Here is a 23,301-nt window from a genome sequence, read left to right on the forward strand (position 1 = left end):
TGTCATAACCTTACCAACTTGTAATCGTACCTAGGCATACCGTCTCGCGATCCCGCCTTTGTTATCCCTCTCCCCCCAATCCAAAACCAAATCACCCCACACCACCATGCTCGACCCGGCATCAACACCTCTCCCGCCCCCGCCCCGAACCTCCAACCTCGTATCCAAAGCCATGCCCACCCACCTTGGACCCTCCCAGATGCCCCTCCGAACCCCTTGAACCCATTCCCACGGCCCGCCCACCACATCGGTTGGCTCGCATTCGTCAACGGGGGCGGCTTTGTGTTGGTTGCGCGTGCTCACGTTGCTCTTGTCTTCCCCATCTTCACCGCACCCCAAGAGCAGGTCCCGTGCTCTATGAATGCCGGTTGTATCCCCGGCTGTATGCACGTCAGTCCGGCGCCCTTGAGGTCTTGAAGAAGAGGCAAGGACCGAACCCGGCTCGAGATGCCCTCCTGTGCTCCTCCTGCGGTACGTACGATAGGCCGTACCAAATAGACGCAGCTACTCTCCATGTGCACCGAGAGCACGTGGGGCGAACGGAGGGGATGCTGAGAGAAAGAAAAAAAAAAAAAGACGAGCGCCGGCGGGGGGATTGGGGAGGGGAGGAGCCAGAGCCCACTATCCCAAGAGAACCTAGGGTCCGATACGAAAAGAGAGTTTCAGACCAACAAGACCCCGTGACGTAAAAGTCTCGACGGCGGGGTCCGGATCTCTACGTAGTACATACATCGCCATCGCCCAGCTCCTCCTGCGCGCTCCTCTTGTCCTCGTACTTAAACCTCCATTGTACCCCGTGGAAGAACAAGAACCCCGGACTGGACGGCTCAAACCTAGCAGCATGCCTGTCGTCACACCCAAGAGATGGGCTAAATTATCCAACCAGCAGCCGAGAAAAAAAACCGTCGGCGGGAATCTGCATGTGTATGTATGCCGCCGTGATGACGTGCATGCACGCTACAGAATGCGCTAACGGTCTGCCCCCGGCCCTCCCCCCGCCCCCCTTCCCCCACCGCTGTACCATACGCAGTACATGCCTATCCCCGACCACCCTAGTAGCATGGCCGGAGACGCTAGTGGTGTCCTGCATCTGCACGACCAAACTGGGGAACTTTTTGCTCGCCCACGGACTTGCACAGTAGACACGCTGAGGGCCAGGGAAGCATGAATGTGTGGTGTGTGGGCTGTATGGGCTCACGAACCGGGGTTCGCAAGCATCTCAACGCACATGTCCTCCCGGCACCACTTGCGCTGACGCAACAAAACTCACCTCAACATGAAGATCAGGACGACAGGCAGCCGACATGGATCTCCGACCACATGGAGAAAAAAGACCGGCCAGATGGTGGTGGGCGAATAACGGCTTGTGCATAGCTCAACCATGCCGGCTTTGCTCTTCCTTGGTTCAACAAGAAACCCAATCCCAGGCTCGGAGAGAAGACGTGTTTGTCTGTACCTAAGTACCTATGTATGTATGTGTGTATGTATGCACGAGCCACGGGCCGGACACAAGAGAGAGGTAGCAACGAGAACACCTGTGCAAAAAAAGGAAAAGAGAAACAAAAAATCATGATTATGCCTCCCAACGAGACGATCAATGACAATGCCAAGAACAATCCATGGTTGACGATGATGACCCATGCGATGACTCAAGATGAGGCCCAGAGGACCAGGCAACACTGTTTAGTCGCCAACGAACCAAGCAGGAGAGAGAGAGAGACCAAAGAAAAAGAAAAAAAAAAGAGAGAGAGAGATAGAGACAACGACCGAAAGAGACACAAGACAAGAAAAAAATCAGCCTCTGGAATGCCCCCCCTTCTTTCCACCCGCATCTCCTTTTTCCTTGAAGTGCTGCCCACACGCCGCCGTCCCCAGCCCATCCTCTGCACCTCCATCCAAAATCCCACCATCCCACCGCCAGACCACGATACATCGTGCCGCCAGAGGTTGACATGCTTGCATGCACATTGTGGTTGTTGTCGCCCATCCTCTCGAGCTCTTCTCCCCCTCGTATGCTAAACCCATTCACCAAACATCCAACGCCCCTTTTTTTCGTCTCGGATCTCCAAGCTCGCCACCAACCAGCCCCTCACCCAAGGCCTGCCGTACAGCAGCAGCCTGCCTTGCACCCAAAGCTGGCAGCCATCGTCAAGCCCGGGGGGACAAGTCGGCCAGCGTCCGACAGGACTCGAGAATCCGCGCAATGACCGTCGTATGTACTGTATTAAAAACTCGCTGTGTGCTGCGCTGCGCAATAGTCTAGCCGCAAGAATGCTGCCGAGAGAAAAGTGTCGAAAACGCCATAACGCCATACAAATGCTGGATCCGAACTAGGAAAAAAAATAAAAAAAAACGCCGTGGTTTTTGAGAAAAGAAAAAGCACCCGAGAGAGTAGGTAACGTAGGTAGGTAGAGTCCCGGTCGAATATCGCCGCCATTGCGTGCGTGTGTCCATGCGTGCGTGCGTGCGTGCGTGCGTTGAACTGGAAAGAAATGGCGCGGAGTCGAGAGTGTGGCCCGCAGATGATGCACCGTCACTAGAAAAAGTGCGTGTAGATCTTGGAGTTCTCGTGGACTTCCATTTCCTGTTGCAAAGCCGTCAGCATGGAATCCAGGTTGCATGGCGTCTCTTTCGGCTCCAACAACAACGCACCATCTTGAAGTTGTTCAGCTCCTCCTTGATCTGCTGCGCCAGCATGGGCGTCAGGCGATTGCACGTGGCAATTTCTCCCCGGCGGTCATACTCCTGGCTCGGCCACGTCTCGAAAAACACAATGCGCGGGCTGAAGGTCGCGCACCGCTTGACCGTCTGCGGCGTGCTGGACCCGCTCTTCAAGTCCTGGCGGAGCCGCAGAGCCGACACGAAGTAATCCTCGCTGCCGATGGCCAGCGCGCCGGGGCGCCGCTGGGCGTCCTCGTTAGGGGTGCTCGGCGCGCTCGAGTTGGGAGAGTCGGAGATCGAAGGAACCTTGGGAAGGTCGAAGGCCGACGTCTTGTTCTCCGGAGGCCGCGGGGACGGGGTCGAGCCGTTACGGTCTGGTGGGAAACAGTTAGCCACGTCCAACCCTTCTTTTTTTTCCCCCCCTCAGAGGCGGCTTACTCTTCAAAATCCCCTTGCGCACGGACGCCAGGGCCTCGGCCCGCTCCTTCTCCCCGCCGACGATGGTCTTCCGCGGGGTCGAGCTGTCCGTCCCGGAGCTGCCGGTCCGTTCTGGGTCCGGGGAGTGCGTCTTGACCACGTCGGCCGAGCTCCGCTCAAGATGCGACGAGGATCCGGCGCCGGCCCCTTGCGCCTTCACATCCGAGGGCCCATGGGCCCGTTGGTCCCGCTCGGCCTCGGCCGTGACGAGAGAGACGGCCGGCTCGGGCACATCCTCGAGCACGGTGGGTTCCAGCGGCGGGGCGCTCACCGCGGACGCCTTGGGGCGGAACAGCCTGGCGAGCGACCGGGTGCCCTTCTTCATGCCGTGGCCCATCTTGCGAATCATGATGGAAGCCGAGGATGCCGTCGACGAGATGGACAGGTTGTCGGTCGATCCGTGGAAGAACCGGCTGCCCGAGTAGATGCTGCTGCCGATGCCGGCAGCCTCCTGGCGCTCGGCGATCCGGGCCTGCTCCTCATCGTAGGCGTCCTTGGGGTGGTGATCCCGATCCTTGTGGAGCTTGGAGGCGCCGCTGCTCTCGACGTCGGCCTCGTCCGCGGCCTTGCGGAACTCGGCGGCGCTGCCGAACGAAAACGCCCGCCGCAGCCGCGACGTCTTGCTCTTGGGCCTGCCTCGCTTTTCGTTGATGGCCGTCAATTGCTTGACGGCCGGGCTCTCCGGGGACTGCGGGGCCGGGGCGCTGGGCTTCCCGGATCCCTCCGCGGCCGTCGGCTGGCCGACCGCCTCTGCGTCCATCGTCACCGGCTTCGACAAGGGTGACGGGTTCGTGGCGCGTTTGCTGGCCGTGGCATCGGCCGACGAGCTTCGGGGGGGAGCGTTGGCCACGCCCAAGGTTTCAGGGTCGGCATGGACGGGTTCAGGGGCCACCGCGGCGGTGGAGCTCGCGGTGGAGTCGGAACCGTTGCGACTGGTGGACTGTTCGGCACAGAAAGCATTCTACGTGTCAGTGCCAAACGTGAAAAAGGGGCAGGCGTTCACGCGGCCAAGGACGTGATTGGACCGGCGCCTTGGCGGCGGTGGGTGCGGGGCAGGACTTACGGTTGAGGGCGGCGCGACAATGGCCGAACGCAGGGCGATGTCAAGCAGCTCCTTCTTGTCAGGCGTCGGGCGATTGATGTTGGCACCGGCGCTCTTGGGACGACTCGCCTCGGCTGGAAGCCTGGGATCACGCGCGAGCAGGTGGATGGGGAAGCCGGATTCGAGGGCCGGCATGCTGCGCCGGCGGCCCCTCTTGGCTGCTTCTTGGGATTGCCCGGAAGCAAGAGCCGCGTCATCCACCGACGAACCAAACGGGGCGCCGACGAAGCTGTTCGGCCTGTTCTGCAACGCCGTCGCCGCCGGCTGCAGCTGAGGGCCCGACGACGCCGGGGCCGCAGATGCCCCGGTGGTTGCGTCGGAGCGCAGGGCAGAAGAACGCCGGTACCTCTCCGGGGTAGGCCGGGTGGGCGTGGATGCCGCCGAAGACTGCGAAGAGGAGGCGTTGCTCGACGGCAGCGGCCGGGCCGAGGCCGAGCCCCGCCTCGCGCCGGGGGCCGCAAGCGCGGAATCGTCCCGGATCGCGGGGACCATCTGGGCCCCCATGGTCGAAGTGCTGGGAAGGTTGGTCATGGAGGCGCTGGTCGGGTAACGAGGCTGAGCCATGGCAGGCATGGCGGGCTGGAGATAGTCGAGCGCTTGCACGGATGGCAACGACGAGGCTGACGACGTCCGGCCCGCCCTGGCTTGTTGCCACTGCGAGGTTGCGCCGAGATTTGGCAGGCTCCTCAGGGCATGCTGCTGCTGGACCAGCCCCCGGTATTGCCCAGGAACAGCCGTCGTTGAAGAGTGGCCGTGGGCCCTAGGAGCGGCCCCCGGCATGTACTGTGCGGCAGACTGGATCGGGACAGATTGGAGCACCCCTCCGGCGGACGACGGCCTGGTCTGAAGGACCGTCACGGTGCCCGTCTGTTGCGGGTATCCTTGTACCAGCGCGGCCATGGCTACGGCTGAAGCTGTACGACGCCGAGGGAACTTGGTGTCTCGTCACGCGCAACCGAACTTGATCGTCGAAGGTGGGGTGGATAGTACGGTACTCGGGACCAGGTTTACACGTTTGGGTGGGTGGGTGGGTAGCGATGCTGTTCTACACTTGTTAGCTTGTCGGGCCTTCAAGGCTTCTTCAATATCGGGCAACGAGAGGCATCGAAACCAGCCGTCTCGTGCTGGAAAACCCAAGCGGGAGCGAGCCTCTGTGGCCGGATGGGACGAGCCCGGCAGAGTCACTCACCCGATGTCCTCGGATTTTGGCGTGATGGGTAGAGCGGGAAAAAAATCGGGTTAGGAAATCCTCGGTGGCGGTTGGTGACGGTAGAATCGAAGGACGCCCTGCGACCAGAAGAAGACGGGGGGGTAGGAGTATGGGTCCAAGTAGGCGAGAGTCGTCTCCGCGAAGAGGGAGAGCACAAAGTCGACAGAGGCGACAACGGGGGCGCCGGGTCGGAAGAGATGTTGTGGCTCGGGTCGGTCGAGGAGAGACGCAGTGCCTACTGACGCCTACAGATGCTGTGTGACTATTGGAGGCGCGACATCGGAAAGGCGAAGAGGTGTGATATGGTTCAGCGGAGGGTTGTGGTTTGTTGGCAAGGCCGGAGAAGAATGGTTTGGGCAGGCGAAGGGAGCAGCTTGTCCTTGGGTGGGTTCTCGCTGCTTCGTGTCGAATCCTGAAGGAAGCGAGCGAGGGGAGACCCAGCGACGGTGGAACGATGGGAGAGGTCAAGAATCGAAAGAAGCTTCTGACAACGAGGACGACCAAGCTTGAAGCGAAGTGCACAGAAGGACAATGGTCCACGCGGTGCGGGCAAGGCTTTGACCTGGTGGGTGTGGTTCAGAACTTTGGGACGAGGCTCGGTGCAATTGCCTGGGCTTTCTCAGACGCGACCCTGAGAGGATGGATGAGATGTTTCGTGTTCTCCCAGCCAGCCAACAACGCTTGCTAGAACACACGTGGGGATGATGGGGGATGGGCAAAAAAAGGAGAAAAAAAAAAGAAAACCGTAACGAGAGAAAGGGAGGAAGAGAGACCGAGAGAGGGGAGGGGGGAGATAGGACCGTTGGTGGATGGGAGAGGTTGTACGGAAGTGGGCAGAACGAAGGGACGGGTTGGAATGCGAGAGAATGGTTGAAGGTTTCTTTGCGCGCTCCGCCTCCTGGAACGGGCGAGATGGTGACTCTGGGACGAGGCCCAGGGCAGGCCAAGGCAAACCAGGGCAGGCCCAGGCACCTGCAGAGAGGGGGGGGGGGGAGGAGGATTGGGGCTGGGCAACGGTGTGGTGCACGCACCACAAGACGGGAGAGAGCCCCCCCCCTGGTTGCGTCCTCTCGGGCCTTGCAGCCAAATTCCAGGAACCCCCTGTCTTCCCCACGAGCATGACCCCACACCTCGCTACATACGGGTAAGGGCGGTAACGTTAATGCATGTGTAAAGTAAAAATCGCGTCGGGAAAATCGCCTGTTTCTGGTCCCAGCGTCTCGTAAAAGGCCTTGCCGCGCGCTGTACCTTACACGCCTTAGGTCGGGCTTGGCCTTATTTCCATGCGAGACATGGTCGACCATCCGACCCTTTTTTTTCTTTTCTTCCACGGCTTCCGATCTGTTGAAGTCTCTTGTACATAGTTACATACGCAGTAGGTATCCGGCCGGCCCATCATCGAGAATGCAGGTTTTGAATAAGCCATCTTCATCTCCCGTCCCCTCAACCCGTTTCATTGCCCCAGATCCCAGCCCGAGCTTGGTTCGGTCGGGTTCGTCCTGTGCGTGCTCGCTCGCATTCATTCATGTTCAGGGACAGGACAATCTGACATTCCAGCACGCCTGCAAGGGTCTTGGGAGTGCCTGATTGGTCTGCGCGGCGGTCCTCCGCCGGGAGGGGAGGGGGCGCGCGGGAAGAGGAGCGACTCATGTTTCGGGACGTCAACCGTGTTCGTCGTGCATGAAGCCCATTTTCCACCCAAACAATACAAACACAACACAACACGACAAGACAGTCAAGCCAAAGCCAGCCTTGGCAAGAAGGGACGGTGGGCGACCCGGTGGGGAATGGATGGGATGCCGGTGTGGTGTAGCGTAGTTTTGCGTCATGGTCGCCGGCCCCCCCTGGATGCCCTCGCGTGTCGATGGTTGTCGATGCGTATTGATTCGGCGACCTGCCAAGGGCATTTTTGCCGCTCGTTGCTCTGCTGTGGTGGTGGTGGTGGTTGTTGTTGTTGTCGTTGTTGTTGTTGTGTCCATGCCTATCCTGGGTTCTTCAAGTTCTGCCCATGTTCTACTACATACATACATACAGGAGTGTACATATGGCATGTATGAACATAACTATTTACATCAGTCAGGGCGAAGCGCATTGAGGGCTCTGGAACGGAAGCCAGGCCTTCAGCTTTCCCCCCCCCCCCCTCCCCCACTGGCCCGTTCCCTTTCCCGGACAAGCCCCACCAGCAGTTGGACCGTATCCCCGGCCTCTGGTTAGCGTAATGAGGCGACGGCGGCCGTTGTTCAATCCCCCTCCCCCCCTCCCCTTGTCAGAGCAGTTCGCTGTTCAGCTCAAGGCACAAGTGAACAACCAAGGGAACCACCTCCTCCAAGTCGTTTTTGTGCCCTTTTCACATACTTGAGGATGATTTTCAAACATTTCGTTTTTTTCACCCCCCCCAAACAAAGCATTGACGGGCTCCTTATCTTCAAACGTCTCGACAAATGGCGGTGTTCGGCAGCAGATGCGTTGCTGTTACCCGAGTCTCCGCCACCCTATGGAAGATCCTTTTCCGATGCAACATGGAGGAGGCAAGGGGCGGGCGAGCCGGCTGCGCCCAGCGGCGCTGGCGACGAGAACAACAACAATTACAACCTCCGACCAAGCGAAACACGGCGGCAGCGGCGGCGGCTTGCCCGTGTGTCGCTAGCGTGAGGTACATGCTGTGTGTATGTTCGAAGCATGTGTGTGTGTGTGTGTGTGTGCGCGTGTGCCTATTGTACGTTGTCGGTACCTAGGCGAGGGAGCTTTGTTTTGATCTTGCGCGTTCTGCTGCGGCGGTCCATTTACACGGCGGTAGCGTGGTAACAGCGGCCGCCCGTGTCTCTGACGCTTCGACCGGACTGGATGGAATCCGGCATGCCGCCTGCTCGCTGGGCGCCGGCTGCATCACAGCTCTCCGGGTCACCGGGCTGGCTTCGGGGTTTCTGCGCTGGCATTGGACCGCATCCGTCCCCTTCTCTGGTCTGGCCATGCGGCACAACCACCGCGCAGGTGCTTGCTTGCTCGTCGTGGAACCATTCCGGGTACATATGAGGCCTTCTTGTTCTGTACAGCACCAAAAGGAAACTCTTTTGAGCTTCCCTACCGCCGCGTCCGGACCCCAGCTGAGCGCTCCAGAAGGCAAGAACAACAACGAGGCTCCCCGGCGTCGGTGGCGCTCCCGGCTCCACGTGCGGCGGGGGCACACGGCCAACCTCGGCGGCACGGCGACATCTCGAGCAACCCCCCCTATTCTAATAGGGAGGATCAAAAGGGGCGGCGGGCTGGTCGGGGATGGTGGTACAAAGTTGCAGCATGTGGAACAGATCGATCCCCGGAGAGAGAGAGATAGAGCAAAGAGGTCGGAAGGGACGGACAAGCCAGAAACCAGAAGCCGTGCGGCGAATATGCCGATTCGCCGGCGCCGGCCGATCAGCCAGCCACCAATCCATCTCCTGCCCGAGCCGGCGGTACTGTGGTGACTCGGTGGCGTGTGCTTCTGCGACCGTCGTTGCTCTTGCTTTTCGCCGTCATGTCTGCGGCGGATTCGTCGTCGTCATGTTTCACGCATGACCGGTCGATGTTGTACGGTCTACATACTATACAGAGCGCCTGGCACCGGGTTCAACTCTGCTAGGGGCTAGGGGCTAGGGGCGGGGGGAGACTTCCATTCCTCAGAGAGAAACACAGCTAGGTAAAGAAAGGTAGGTAGGGAGGTATGGAAAGCCTTTAACAACCTCCCCCCGCTCTCCGCTCTCGCAAAGCATGCATGTCCCCGGGGCGCATGGACAGGTTCGCCCACCAAGGCCGCGCGGCGCAGCGGAACGCTACCGGACCGGAGACTCCCAGCTACGGTGCGCGCTCCGGCATCTGCGAGACGGCGAGGGTAGCCTTGCGTGACGCCTTGGGTCCGCATGCACGGCATGATGGCGAGCAAGCGTATGTGCGGTGTAGTTGCTCTATACACACACGCACGCGCACGCACACACGCACACGCACATACAACCCGTACGGTAGTAGATGTGGCATCCGGGTTTCCCAAACGGGGAGGAGCTCAACCTGTTCTAGGGCCAGCTGGTGCGGGTGGCGGTCGGTGTCTGTCAGAGACAGATACTGTGGGACCTCGGAGAGAGGGACCCAGGTGGGTGGATCGCCGAATGGACGTGGTGGTGGTGGTGGTGGTGGTGGTGGTGATCGTCGATTGCCGTCGTTGTCGTCATCGTCATCATCATCATCATCATCTCATCCTTTTACTCGGAACACGAGATTCTTGGAACACGAGAATGGGTGATGATGTGCAGTAGAGTGCTACGTACCTACGTGCCTATGTAAGCACTTGTTACGGGTTGGGGTGGGTGAGCTCGGACGTCAGCATGGTCGGATCGATCTTGGCTGCGGGAGGGTAACGTGATTTGCGAGCGACGCAGAGGAACCCAAAGAAGCGAGGATGCGCATGTTCATTTCTTCTGTTCCTGTTCCTCGTTGTTCCTGCTCCTGCTGTTCCGGCTCCTGTTCCTGGGCCTGCGCGATGGGTACCGTACCGCTGTAACGATAGCTACCGTATTACACGAGCTACGGCGCTTTGCTGTGTACAGTACAGAACCTAACGAAACGTAAGGCACAGGCGAGCTCGGGTTCCCGAGACGCCAACATGGTTGGCGCGCGCGTGTGCCTTGTCGCTTGTTTCAGGTGGCCCGCTCCAAAGGCTCCCAAAGCCATTCAAAAGAGACCGAACGGAAGGTCACCCTATCCAACGCAAAACAACAACAACAAAATGACATGGAAAAACGGCACCAAAACCGTTCGTTTCGTCAAGCATACACAGTACCACATACGGTGATTGGACCAATGCCAACATCAGCGTGGTTCTGTTTATAGTTGTGTACATAGGCCATTGGGCAACCGCCCGGCAGCTTTGAACTCCATCACCGGGAGCTCTCCCAAACACCTACCAGTACCAGTACCTAGTTACTTGACACACTTCACCAATGGGTTGTTCCCAAAAGGGGCAGGAAATGATTGTCGCCGACAGCTCTGCTGCTTGTCTTCGACTCGGCCATGCATGTCGCTCTCCTGAATCAATTCCACTGAACCACTCAATCCCAAAACAACCACGCCAGATTGGCTGCGGCCCCCCCCCCCCCCCCCTCGCCTTTCCTCCCCCCTTTTTTGGTTTCAACAAATCTCCGGCGTTGCTCGTCAAGCTGGCTTGACGCTGCCAGAGGATGAGATTTTTCCCCCCCAAGGACGACCATCTCGCGTTGCATGCATGCGAGATTGCCCCCCCAAGAGTCCAAGTCGGTTCTCTAATTTGCTGTCCCAAGTCCCAACGTTCTGCAGGCTTCCTATCTCACAGTACCTACCGAGGCATGGTGCGTCTGGCGTGTCATGCGCCGAAGCGCGCCGGCGGGCGGGTCTGCAACGTGCAGCCCTGAAGGCCCCCCCCCCCCCCCCCACCACCTTATTGGTTTCGGCATTCAGGGGTCAAGCCGCCAGGTAAACATGTTGCCGAGCATACCAGCGATAACATTATGCATGTATAGTATGTTCTGTGCATGCCTACAAGACACCTTTTTTTTTTTTTTTTTTTTTTTTTTACGAAGCAAGTAACGTGATGTGACGGCCCATCGTCATCGAACCTGATATTACCTGACCGAGCGAAGGAGGGGCGTTTCCTCGCCGCTCCACGCTCCCGGCCCATCAACTCGTCTGCTTTCTATACAAGTACTTGACTGGGCCTGGCCTAACCCGCGGCTCGCCGCTGTCATGGAAAAGTGGTACAATCTATGGCCGTCCCCTAACGCACCGTTCCATCGGATGGCAATCCAAAAAACGCACGATCGGATATCGCATGCATGCTCCGTCCACCACACAGAGAGGCGCTCTCGGTTATCTTGGAGAGATGCGTACCTAGGCGCAGCAGAGGGAGAGAGAAAGGGAGAGGCGGATATCTGCCGGCCTCCTCCGTCAATACCCAACCCCGCCTTTCCCGCGCTTCATGGACCCTCTGTCCTGCTCCCGCCCCCGAGACCTCGACCTCGACCTTGACCCTTCGCTGCTTTGATACCTCTTCCTCTTGGCCGGCGGCGGGGAGCGGCTATCCCTCCTGCCGCCGCGGTAGGCATACTCACGGGGCTCCCCCTCGGGACCGCGGTCACGCCCGCGGGCCCAGTTGCCTCCTCCTGGCCCTTCCCTATCCCTGTATCTATCCCGATCGCCACCGGGGCCGCCCCGAGGCCCTGCCTGGCGTGCAGGACTCCTTGACGGCGATCTGGAGGGGGTCCTGGACCTGGACCTAGACCGTGACCGCGAACGTGAATACGAATAACCCCTCCTTCCGCGATCCCCTCCTCTAGGGCCAGCAGCAGCAACGGCAGCAGGAGCAGCACCCCGACCAGCGGGTCCATTCCTGCCCTTGTTCTCTCGGCTCCGCGACCTTGATCGCGACCGTGACCGCGAAGGCGATCGCGAGCCCCTCGAGGCGGCGGACGCCGACCGGCTAAACCTCTTCTGCCTCCTGGCCGGCGGCGGGGCCGGCGACCGGCTGGCCGAGTAGGATCCCTCCCTGCGGCGTTTGGCCGGACGCCCCAAAGGCCCGCCGGCAGAAGCGGCGGCGGGGCGAGCCGGGGAGCGCGAGGGTGACCGTGAGACGGAGCGCGAGTAGGACCTGCTCCTGCTCCGCGTGCGAGGCCGGCCGCGGCGGGGCGACGGGGACCTGGACCTTGTCGGAGACCGGCTGTAGCTGCGGCTGCGCCGATCCCGGCCGTTGCTGCGGGTCCGGCTGGGCGTCCTGCTGATGCTCCTGCTCCTGCTCCTGCTCGGGCTCCGGCTCGGGCTCCGGCTCGGGCTTCGGCTGTAGCTGGGACTGCGACCGCGGCCGCGGCCGCGGTCGCGGCGGTGGGGGGACGGGGAGCGGGAGCGGGAGCGGGAAGGTGATCGGCTCCCCGAGATGGAGCGCGTGTAGCTGCGGCTCCGGCTGCGGCTAGGGCTGCGAGAGCGGGAGTAGGACCTGTCATGGCGGGTCTTGCGCGGCGGGGTGCGCGACCGAGAGCGCGACGAATAGGAACGCGAGTAGGAGGAATAGCTCGAAACCGACTCCGAGTCGGAGCGGTCGGCGGCGGCGGCCGGGGCCGGGAGGGTGGGCTTGGGCATGTTGGCCAAAAAGGTGCGCATCTCGTCGGTGAGGAAGCCCATCTTGATGGCGGTGAAGTAGTTGATGGCGAAGCGAATGTTGCGCGGGTTGTCGTGCGGGAAGATGCCCTGGAAGCTGGGCTGCAGCGCCTCCTCGCTCATGCGGGCCTTGAGCTTGGCGGTGCCCATGTTCTCCTGGAGGTCCTCAAACAGGATCTTGATGAAGATGCGGCTCGCCGCCGTCGTTTCCTCCTCGTTCAGGCGGATGCACGACAAAACGTGCCAGCCGATCGCGTCCGTGGCGAGCAGGTGGCCAAAGAAGCGGGCAACGTTGCGCAGCTTGTTGGTCTCGTAGCGGTGGATCGTCGAGTAGTACTTGGCAAAGGCTTCCTCGAACAGGTCCAGCCACATGCGGTTCAGGCGGGCAAAGCGCTCGCCGAGGAGGCCCATGAACTTGATGTAGACCTTTTCCTGGGCGCAGGCCTCGATGATCATGGACACAAGCTCGGGCTCCTGGCCCGGGGGCAGGCGCAGCTTCATGAGCTTGTGGGCCGCTTCCTCCGGGTCGGCGCTGGACTGGATGGTGAGGTAGATGGTTCGCCGGAGGTTCACGAGGTCGGCGTTGCTCTGATCCTTGATCTCGAGGGCCTTTTGCTCTTCGTCCTCGGATTCCGACTCGGTCTCTTCCTCGTCGTTGTCGTCGTCGTCTTCGTCCTCGCTGCCGCTGACCTCGCCCAGGATCTCGGCCTTGAGCTTCTTGTACTCGTCCTCGTTCTCCTGCCAGTGGGGGTCGTACTTGAACACGTTCAGGCCGTCCTGGGTGTCGATGTTCTCGTCGAGGCCGATGCGGTGGGTGATCTGGTCCTCCTCCTCGACAAGGTCCAGCTCCTCCTTGATGACCGGGTTGTCCTTGTACTTGTCCTTGCGGATCTGGAACAGGACCTCGATCATGTACTGGGTGCGGCGGTCGATGTCGGCCTCGTGCAGGATGTTGCGGAACTGGTCAAAGACGGCGTTGGCGATGCGGGGCGACATCTCCTCGAGGAAGAGGCCGACCTCGCGCATCAGGCCGACGGCGATCTCGACGCTGTCGTCGGTGGGCTTGGCCAGCAGCAGCAGGAGGATCTGGGCGGCCAGGGTCTCGTGGACGACCTGGTTGTTGACCAGGTGGGCGATGAACATGGTCGACGAAAGGCAGACGGCCTTGTCGTTGCGCTTGAAGGCCTTGCGGAAGCGCATCACGAGGCGCTTGACGAGCAGCTCTCCGACCTGGGGCAGCTTGGTGTTGCAGATGGCCGCCAGGCAGGCGTAGATCGGGGTGAAGGGCAAGCTGGCGTGCTGGGCCTTGAGCAGGCTCTGGCAGAAGAGGCCGCGCCCGCGGATGAGGTTCTCGCCAAACAGCTCGGGCACGACGAACTTGATGTTGCCCGTGTTGACCTTGTTGACGAAGCCGTTGATGGACTTTTTCAGGGCGTCCCAGGCCATGCGCTGGTACTCCTTGGTCGTCTTGTCGGTGATGGCGGCCTGGAGGGCGCGCAGCTTGTGCGGCGGCAGGTACACGCCCTGGCTGCGCATGTTGAGCAGCTTCTGGTACTCGGCGCGCATGTCGGCCAGCCTCTCCTCCTCCGTCTTTGCCGGGGCTGGCGGCGGCGGCGGTGGTGGTGGCGCCGGGGCCGGCGGCGTCCGCTCCTTCTTTTGCGGCCGATACCTGTCGGCATCGCGGCGCTGGGCCGGGGGCGAGCGGCGGCGGCGAGGAGGGGATCGTGCGGGAGCGCGGTCATCTTCGGGGGGCGATTCGGAGCGGCGGCGAAGGGGCGACGGAGAGCGTCTCGGAGGCGACCGGGGAGACTCTGTGGGAGAGCGAGAACGGGAACGGGAACGGGAATGGGAACGAGGAGACCGGGTGGGCGAGCGGCGCTCGGGGGACCTAGGGCGTGGGGCCGGTGAGACATGGCGGGAATCACGGGGGCCGCGCGATTCGCTCCGGGCTGGGGAAGGCGACCCGTCGCGATGATGATGATGACTCGGGGAGCGTGGGCGGCCGGGCGATGATGGCGATGGCGACGGGCCGGGGCTCGCGTGGCGCGACGGCGCCTCGACGTGTGCGGATGCCATTTTTGATCCTGTCGGCCAGACGGAGAGGAGTTGGGACAATCAATGTTCTCCGGTCTCGCTTGGCTCGATGGGAAATGGAACCCGAGGCCGAGGCGACGGCAATGGTGGGTTGGGGTGGGAAGGGCAATGAGGATGGAAGAAGAGATCAGGGACGCTTTCGTTGTCGAAAATGTTTCCAGCCAAAAACGTTGGCAGAGGTTTGCATTTGGCGACGGGAGGTTGGCTACCTGGCAGGCACGGCAAGGTAGGTGGAGGACCCACATGTGCCGTCGGGTGTACGCAGTGCTGCGTATAGTACTGCGTACTGTACTGTACTGTACGCTGCACCGCACCGCACCGCACTGCAGGCAGCCCCACTTATCTCACCGAGCCTACCACCGTGTGGACCCAGCGAAGAGCAGGCCAAATGCAGGTGAGCTGGCCCCTGTTCAAGGCGAACGTTAGGTGTACTATGTATACTCAGTACCTTTACCGCTGTGACGCGCCCAAAGACGCGAACCAGAACCCGGCGACCAACCAACCAACCCCCCCTGTCGGTTTTTTTTTGGGGGGGGCCCGGGCCTTCCATGCTTCCCATCTTGAGGTCACCGTGGCCCGGCCAGCGCATGGAACCGAAAGCACCTAAGCTGCATCATCTCATCGACAAAGGCATCGCCATGGTTGATCCATCCTCACACCCGCAACCCGCAACCATCGCCCCCTCCCCTATACACCACCTTGGTCTGGGCAGCTTCTCGCTTCGCATCACCGCCGATTTGATACCTCTCCATCTCTGTCTCTTTCCATTCCCAAACACTCCTTGACAATGGTCAGTCCCAACCCTGCCCCCTGCGCAACCCGGCGCAAACCGCATCCACGGCGCTGGCGCAAGCCGCTCTCCTGCTGCATCGTTGATTCCACCCATCCCCCTCGGGCTAACCAAGCTTGACCCGCCGTCCAGCTCGACAAACTCGTCGGCCTCGCCATGCTCGTGGCCTCATCGGTCGTTTTTCTCTACTACACCATCTGGACCCTGTTGATGGTACGTCTTGTTCCCCATCCTCCCATCCTCCCATCCTCCGCCGTCCCCCCCATGCACCACACCAAACCCACACAAATAAACAAACACCCGTTCACGACCACGACGACAAAAACAACAACAACAACAACGATCAAGCCCCGCTAACCATGGAGTTTGCCACCTTCCGTACCAGCCCTTCGTCGACCCCGACCACCCGCTCCAAAAGTTCTTCCCGCCGCGCGTCTGGGCCATCCGCATCCCCGTCATCCTCATCCTCCTGGGCTGCGCCGTCGTCGGCTCTTTTCTCAGCGTCGTCATGATCCGCAGCAACCGCAAGAAGGCCGCCAAGGCCGCCGCCGCCGCCGCCGCCGCCGCCGCCGCCGCTTCGTCGGGCGACTCGAGCTCGTCGGCGGCGTCGGCGGCCAAGAAGAAGGCCTAAAGCCCTGCTACCGTCCCTTGCTTTCTTCCCTTGCCCTGTCGATCCCTCCCGTACCTACCTGCCTACCTACCTATCCAATGGGGGTCGTGTGCTTGTTGATCTTGTCAACGTACACGCGGGGCTATACGACGGAGAGGTGTCTCTGGTGTGCGGGTGGAAAAGGGTCGGTTGGCTCCACGGGGCACGGGGGAGGAGGAGGAGGAGAAGGAGGAGGGTTGGGGGGGGGGGGGGGGATTGTATTGCGGCCGGGCCGTCCGTCTCCGCGGATGCTTTAGGGGACCGAGGGCCAGGGTCACCACCGTTCCAGAGCTTGCTTGCTTGCGCTCGCTCGAAGGACCGGGACCTTGCAGCCAACGCTGGCGCCAGCAACGATCTCGAGCGTGTAAGACACAAGGGGCTGCTGCGGCGGCCGAGGCACTGGATTTGGGAAAGGATAGATTGGATTGAGATGCATCTCGGAAACAGGGCCAGGGGTGATGGATATAACACCGATGCATCATCCATACCTACCTGGCCTCTGTTTGTGTACAATATTACAATGTCGGCCGATGAAAAAAGGGCAGCGTCAGGTGTTCCCTACGGTACTACCACAAAGCGCTTGTGCGGCTTGATCTTCCCCGGCCGTTCCAACCTCCGGTCGCAACTCTTGATATCATGCCTAGCTTCCACCTCTCCCCAATGGGAACCTGCTCTCTCACGCTCCAACCCAAACGAACATGGCTTGGTTCATCCATCAATTCGCTTCCCCGATCTACCTGTTGCCTCGGGTCGGTAGTCAAACCCCCAGGTTCAGTAGGTACATTAAACGGCATCCAGACCCAACCCCACTCAACCAGGTGGGAATCATCTCCTGCTCTCCTGCTCCAGCAGTCGATAGCCCAGGTAGATGACAAAATGTCCATGTGCGTGTATGTGTGTGTGTGTGTGTGTGTGTGTAAGAGAGGGAGAGAGAAAGAGAGAGAGATCCAGTCCCCTCCCTAAACCCTGTCTGTTCCATGCCATGTCTCCCATGCCCGACAACAAGAACAGCAAACAAGAGCACGAAACGCCTGCGAATCCCTTGTGATGTGGTATGGGGTTGTTATGTGCTGTGGCGCGAATTCAAAGAAAAAAAAAAGATTTCGCCATCCGAGTTCCGAAGCCAAGGCCGTGAACGCAAGGCGAAAACAGAAACAATCAAACAAACGCCCAAGCGGTGGGTAGAGAGGCCGTGGATGCCACATCCTGGACGCGCCATCCCCTCAAACCCTCTGGTCTGCAAAATCCAAGACCTCGCAATCATCCTCAAAGAACCCATCGTCCTCCGGGCTCATCATCGGCCCGCGACGCCTGCGTGTCGTCACCACAATCTGCGCTTCATCCTCGCCGTCCTCGCCCGCGCCGGTCCGCACCAGGATCCGCTCCATGGCCGATGCCGGCAGGGCACGCGACGCGTCGAGCGGCAGGTTCTCGTCATCCTCGCCCATGTGAAAAGCACCGCCAAAGTCGAGGCGGGTCATCTGGATCGGCTGGCCAAAGGCCCAGGGGGTCGACGACTCGGACAGGGAGAACGACGGCGGGGCCGGGGGAGGCGGAGCAGCGTCCGTGGTGGAGGGGGTCGAGGGGGTCGAGGGGGTCGAGGGCGCCGGGCCCTTCTTGCCGGAGCCTTTCTTCCGGTGCGGGGCGGGCGATTCCGAACGCTGTGCGTCGTCGAGGGAGGCAGCCGCCATCATGGAGACGAGGTCGGCCGCCTCGGGCGGCGGCGGCGTAAGCTCGTACAGCGCCACGCGCCGGTCGGTGTGGAAAGGCTGGTACGGAGCGCACGACTCGATCTCGGCTTGGGGGATGGACGATTCGGGGGCCGCGTCGTCGCGGAACCGGGGCCGCGGCTTCGGCGGGTGGAGGACCAGGGTGTTGTTGGCCGGGTCGAGGTCCGTGAGATCGAGATACTCATCCCGGTCGAGAAGGTGCTTCACCAACGGGGAGATGACGTCGTCGGGAAGGGCGGGCATCGGGAAATCCGCGTACCGGGACAGCCGCGCCGCCCGCTTGTCCGTGCCCGAGGACGACGTGCGCCGCATCTTGACCGGGAACCTACGAACCAGGCCGCCGCCGAGCACGAAGAGCGCGTGGCCCCGCCTGCCCGGCGCCCAGGCGACGCAAGACCGCTCCGGGAGCGTGCTCGAGCCGGGCAGCGACACGCGGTTTTCTGCGTTGTTCCGCAGCTGGCTGATGGCGTTGCCCGTCTTGCCCAAGGAATGGCTGATGCTGGCGGCGATGACCTTGCCGCCGTGCGTGGCGTATTCGCCGAGGCCGCCCGAGCCCGGGGACGCGTTCGAGTTGCTCCGGCGCTGGCGGTTGATGAGCGGGCGCGCGACGTCGCGGACCGAGCTCAGGGCGTTCGAGGCCAGCGCGACCGCCGTCGTCGGCGCGTCGGCGGCGGCCGCCTTTGCCTCCTGGGCCCTGCGGCGGCGCGGCGGCGGCCACGTAAAGGCGCTGGAGGGCATGCCGAGCAGGTGGACCGTGCCGCGCTCCGTGACCATGGCCAGGCTCTCGCCGTGGGGACGGGTCCAGGCGACATCGACGATGCGGGTCACCGTCATGCGAGAAAACTGGGCGATCTGGCGCACCCTCGGGCCGCCGGAGGGCGAGCTGGCGGCCTGGAGAGGCGACGACTTGGTGTACTGGATGCGCATCAGGTCCCAGACCGTCTGCACGTCGCCCTTGGTGCTGGCGGTGAACAGCGAGAGGCCCGAAGGAGAGAAGGACAGAAAGCTGCACCCGTGGGGCGGCGCAAAGGACCCGATGGGATGGGGGTTCGCCGAGGATCCCAGGGCCTCGACGTCGAGGATGGAGACCAGGCCTGGGTCCTTGGCCACGGGCTGGATGACGGCGCCGTGGGTCGGCGGGAACTGGCCCGCATCCTGGCGGGCACCTCCGGCCCCGCCCCCCCAGCCCCGGGGCCCCAGGACCGGCGATCGAGGCTGCTGGGCAGCGTTTTGCGGGTTCCAGTAATTGTTCCAAGCCCGCCAGCCCTGCTCGCCAACCCACTTGGCGCCCTGGATGAGCTCCTGGGTCGCGTCTCTCATGATCTTGTTCACGACGCTCTCCGACACGGGGAGGTCAAGATCCAGGTTGGCGGGCGGCAGCTGGGGCGGCGTCAGGGAGCTCAAGCCCGGGGCGCGGCCGAACGCAGGCACGGGCACCGCGGCTCGCAGCGAGATTTGCGACGACGGCGCCGCCGGGCAGTAGGCGAGCCACCGGCCGGCAAGGCTCACGATGGGAACCAGCGGGCGCGGGCGCGGCGCGGGCGCGGCGGCGCAGGAGAGCGGCCTCGCTCCGGCTCCGGGGCCGCCTCCCCGCGGGGCGGCTGCTGAAGCGTGGTCCAGAGCTTGCCGTGGCAGCGGAAGCGGTGCGGGTGCTCGGCGGTCGGCGACGCCTGCCGAAACACCCAGCATTCTCCCGTCGCGCCCGACGACACCACGACGGTTCCGCCGTCGGCGGAGATGTGAAACGCGCCGGTGGGCGGCGGCGGCTGGAAGCCCGGGCTCGCGATGGACGACTTGAGGGCGATCTTGGGCGCCTCGAGGAGCACCGCGACCTGGCGGCCCGTCCTGAGCGAAAACACCTCGACCGTCGTCTGGTACGAGTCGATGGACCCGGACGGGCGCGCGGGCGCGCCCCGAACCGAGGGTTCTGGGCTGGCGTTGACGATGCCCTCGGACCTCTCGGCCGAGACGGCATCGTAGTCGCCTTCGATGTGCAGCTCCGGGGGAGGCGGCGGAACGGCGGGGCCGTGCATCGCAACGGCCACGAGCGGGGAGACATCCGACGTCTCGGGGGTCCACGGCAGCATCTTGGCGTGGTACACGCCGCCGCGAAGCCCCTTCAGGCCGGCGACCCTCTCGAGGCCCCGCTTTCCAGCCGAGAAAACCTCGAGGCCGCCCTCGTATCCGGCCAAAACCACAGTGTCCTTTCCAGGAATGCGGTCGGCGTCCTGCGGCGACAACGAGTCGAAGCCCACGTGGTAGCCCCGCTCGCCTGCCTTGAGACCAGGCTGGCCCGGCAGGTCGATGTCGAGCACCGGGGTGCCGTAGAAGTGCGGCTGGGGGTGGTGCGGGAGGGGCGGGTTCGAAACGGCGCGGGCCGAAGCGTACTGCATGGAACCGCGTCGAGCGGCGGCGGCCGCCGCCGCGAGGGGCATGGAAGCATCGGTGGGCGAATAGCGCCCGTCGTTGTGGTAGCTCATGGGCCGGCGGCCTGCTACCGGAGGAGAGGCCGAAGCGGGGTGATGGTACGCGCCGGCGGGCCTCGGGGACGACCAGCCGGAGTGCGGTATGCCTATGCCCCGCGGATCCTCGTAAGAAGAGGGCATCGTGGGCGGCGATTCCCCCGTCAGGCTGATGAGGTTACCCGGCGATCCGGCCATGCCGGCCGCGGTGAGGCCCCTGGTCCATTCCCTTGCGTTCGGCGAGGTGCTTGCCAGAGAAGCCGTCGAGACCGCATCCAGCAGCGGGGTGGCGATGGGGTTTTCGTTGGACGATAGGCTCGATGGTTTGAACTCGGGCGAGACGACGGGCGAGGCCGCAACGGGAGAATCCTTGGGGGTCGGCGCGTTGCTGTGATGCACGTCAGCGCGTTATCGGGGCTTCGAGGTGGGCAAAGCCCACCCGACGACACGGTCTGGAAGAAGAGCACGCACGATGAAAACTTGGCGCCCTGCTTCGTCACCGCGGCGACCACACCGTTGCCGTTGCCGCTGCCGCTGCCGCCGCCGCCGCCGCCGCCTTCCTTGCCATTCTTCCGGTCCCTCTTAGGGCCTGTCCGACGGTGAGGGGTTAGCGATGTGCAAATGCAGTGTGAAGGTTGGATGGCGAGGCCAGCCAAATCCAAATGGCGCAACCCACCTGGCATGAAGAACGACTGGCAAGTGCCTTATCAAGCGCAGCTAGGAGCGTGGAAACCCCCTTTGCAACCTCCCAGGTCAAGCGCCGTCCAGGTTTCCCAAGCCGAACTGTTGAGCTCCAGTAAGGAGGAAGGGGGCGAGGAGGATGTCAACAGTCGCGTTGGTTCGTGCTCGCGGTTTGATGTCTATGTGTTGCCTGAAACACCGAGGTCGGGGGGATCGGCAGTCCGGAAGGAGGGGTTGTATGGCGGTTATCTATAGTATCAGGTATGCAGGTGGGAAGCGGAAAGTGGATGCGATGCTCGATGGTTCTAGGCAGAGAGTCGGTTTTGCTGGGAACAAAGGAGCGGCGAGACCCGTAGGAGGAGAGAAGGGAGCGAGCGCGGCGTGTGTTTCAAAGCGACGTGCGTGGGCGCTTTAGCGGGAGTTATGTGCGTGTAGTAGTATGTTGTCGTGTACGCAGTAGGGTAGGCCGTTCGTTCTAATGTCGAGGAAGAAGCAGACAAGCGCCGGGTATTATTCGTTGTAGTTGGTTACCGTATGCAAAACAGGGGACAAGAGAAGGAAAAAAACAGAAAGAAAGAAAGAGAATGCTAGCTAGTTGGAGTTTGATTAGGTACAGAGCAGACAAAGCAAGGTACGGTTCGTCGTAATAGCACGGGTCGTGGTCGTGGTCGTAGTCGTAGTAGCAGTTGTTGTTGTTGTTGTGGAATGGGTCGTCGGGGTTCTAAGATGAAGAGAGAGAAGGGAGAGATGACGACAGCGTTCTGGAATGCCCGGGTCCCGTCATGACCCGTCATGGACCCGTCATGACGGGCTGACTGTTCCAGTTGGGACCTGGACGGCTTGGGACCTGGACGGCCTGAAGCCGGGCCTGGGGGGGGGGGGGGAGGTACCTACCGAGAGTCACGACTCGAGGAGGGGCTCGGTGGCTGCAGGGCCCGCCTTCCAACCCTCCCCCCCCCCCTCCCTCTTCCGAGAAGGGAAACCCCCCCCCAGGGAGGGGTCTTCAGCTGCGGGCGCGGGTTGGTGCGGGTTCGTGACGGCCCAGGGAAGGACGGGGGGCCCTCGTCGCCTGGTTCGCTGCAAACGGATTAACGTTTTGGTAGCGCCTCTTGCCCCAGACCGGCTGTCAAAAGCAACAAAAAAAGGGGACCCACGCCTACCTGGTACCTAGGCAGGTACTGTATGTACCTAGGTACCTTACCTAGGTTAAGGTATCTCAAGGTCGGGTCCCGTCCTCGGGAATGCCAGGCACTCTGCCTTAGCGCAAGGTTCCCTATCAGCGAATGCGGGGCTGATTGCGACAAGGCGACGGGGCGGGAACCTGACAGTGGAACCCGAAGTGCCGCCGCCACGATAGGCTCAACAAAATGGAAGCCAACACAACGTTCACGTTATCCGATGGGCCGGGCATTGGCACGCATGTCATCGTCATCCTGGTCGGCTGGCAAAACGATAAGCCGGCACATGGATGTCGGGGAGGAGGAGAACCCCCAATGGCGGGCGTGAACGGTGCACGGGGGCGGATGATGCGGTCAGGTTCGGTTGGCATCCGCCGGTGTACCATACCGTGCAGTACCAGCGTACACTACACCGTACCGTAAGCAGGTCCTCTCGATGCCGACGGGACCTATACCGCCAAATTACCACCCCCGGCACAGGCTGGCCCCGAACCCCCTTTCTTTCGCCGACTTTTCGCGTACCGTTAGTGAAGGGTCAAACTTTACGTTACGTCACTCTCCTTCTCCTGAGAGGTCCCCCGAAAGGGACGCTGGGTTTACCGACAGGAGGCCAGGTCATCTGCCCGTCTCCTGGTCAACAATGTCCGGACTTCCTTGCTTGCTTCTTTGGGTTTCTTTTCGACGCTTCCAGTCCCGTGATCAGCCAACACGGTAACCACCGGCGTACATACGGTATAGCCCGTTGGTGCGGTAAGCGCAGGCCAAGCCAACAAACAAAAAAGCCGGCTCAGCTGGATGAAAGGGTGGGTTGGCCGTCTGACTCCTCCCGCCGCGGCCGGGATGGCCTCGCCGGAGGAGTCGATGGGAGCGCCAACCCCGCACTCCAAACACTGGAAGACAAGCTCCCCAAGCACGTCACGGCGCATCCGCGTTTCTGCAGCCCGGTGCCTGGAGAACCCGGAACCCCAAGGGCCCTGAATCTTCCAGGGGCTTTCCATGGCCGGCGACGAGCTTGCGATGCGGAGGTGCAAGGCGCCTCGGGTAATAACCCGTCCCAAGAATGCCCGCCCGTCTGAAGTACGTTTGCTCAGCAAGGCAGCCCGCACGACCAAGAGGGC

The 23,301-nt window shown here is 62.0% G+C and overlaps 4 protein-coding genes across 4 annotated transcripts; 1 reads left to right on the plus strand and 3 right to left on the minus strand.

Annotated features, from left to right (window-relative positions):
- Nucleotides 1–2,536: 2,536 nt before the first annotated feature.
- Nucleotides 2,537–5,140, minus strand: VTJ83DRAFT_1099 (uncharacterized protein; the record flags this gene model as incomplete). Its single annotated transcript, XM_071007220.1, has 4 exons — nt 2,537–2,584; nt 2,653–3,035; nt 3,100–4,078; nt 4,202–5,140. 4 exons carry the CDS (start codon nt 5,138–5,140, stop codon nt 2,537–2,539), a joined length of 2,349 nt encoding a protein of 782 aa, XP_070870452.1.
- Nucleotides 5,141–11,396: 6,256 nt separating this feature from the next.
- Nucleotides 11,397–14,675, minus strand: VTJ83DRAFT_1100 (uncharacterized protein; the record flags this gene model as incomplete). Its single annotated transcript, XM_071007223.1, has 1 exon — nt 11,397–14,675. One exon carries the CDS (start codon nt 14,673–14,675, stop codon nt 11,397–11,399), a length of 3,279 nt encoding a protein of 1,092 aa, XP_070870453.1.
- An 805-nt stretch (nt 14,676–15,480) lies between these two features.
- VTJ83DRAFT_1101 (uncharacterized protein) lies at nt 15,481–16,114 on the plus strand (the record flags this gene model as incomplete). Its single annotated transcript, XM_071007224.1, has 3 exons — nt 15,481–15,483; nt 15,616–15,696; nt 15,869–16,114. 3 exons carry the CDS (start codon nt 15,481–15,483, stop codon nt 16,112–16,114), a joined length of 330 nt encoding a protein of 109 aa, XP_070870454.1.
- Nucleotides 16,115–17,355: 1,241 nt separating this feature from the next.
- Nucleotides 17,356–21,007, minus strand: VTJ83DRAFT_1102 (uncharacterized protein; the record flags this gene model as incomplete). Its single annotated transcript, XM_071007225.1, has 4 exons — nt 17,356–19,261; nt 19,372–20,712; nt 20,796–20,913; nt 21,001–21,007. The coding sequence occupies 4 exons, from the start codon at nt 21,005–21,007 to the stop codon at nt 17,356–17,358; spliced, it is 3,372 nt and encodes a 1,123-aa protein (XP_070870455.1).
- Nucleotides 21,008–23,301: the final 2,294 nt, after the last annotated feature.

This window comes from Remersonia thermophila, chromosome 1 (genome assembly GCF_042764415.1).
Source record: "Remersonia thermophila strain ATCC 22073 chromosome 1, whole genome shotgun sequence".
Classification (NCBI taxonomy): Eukaryota; Fungi; Ascomycota; class Sordariomycetes; order Sordariales; family Chaetomiaceae; genus Remersonia; species Remersonia thermophila.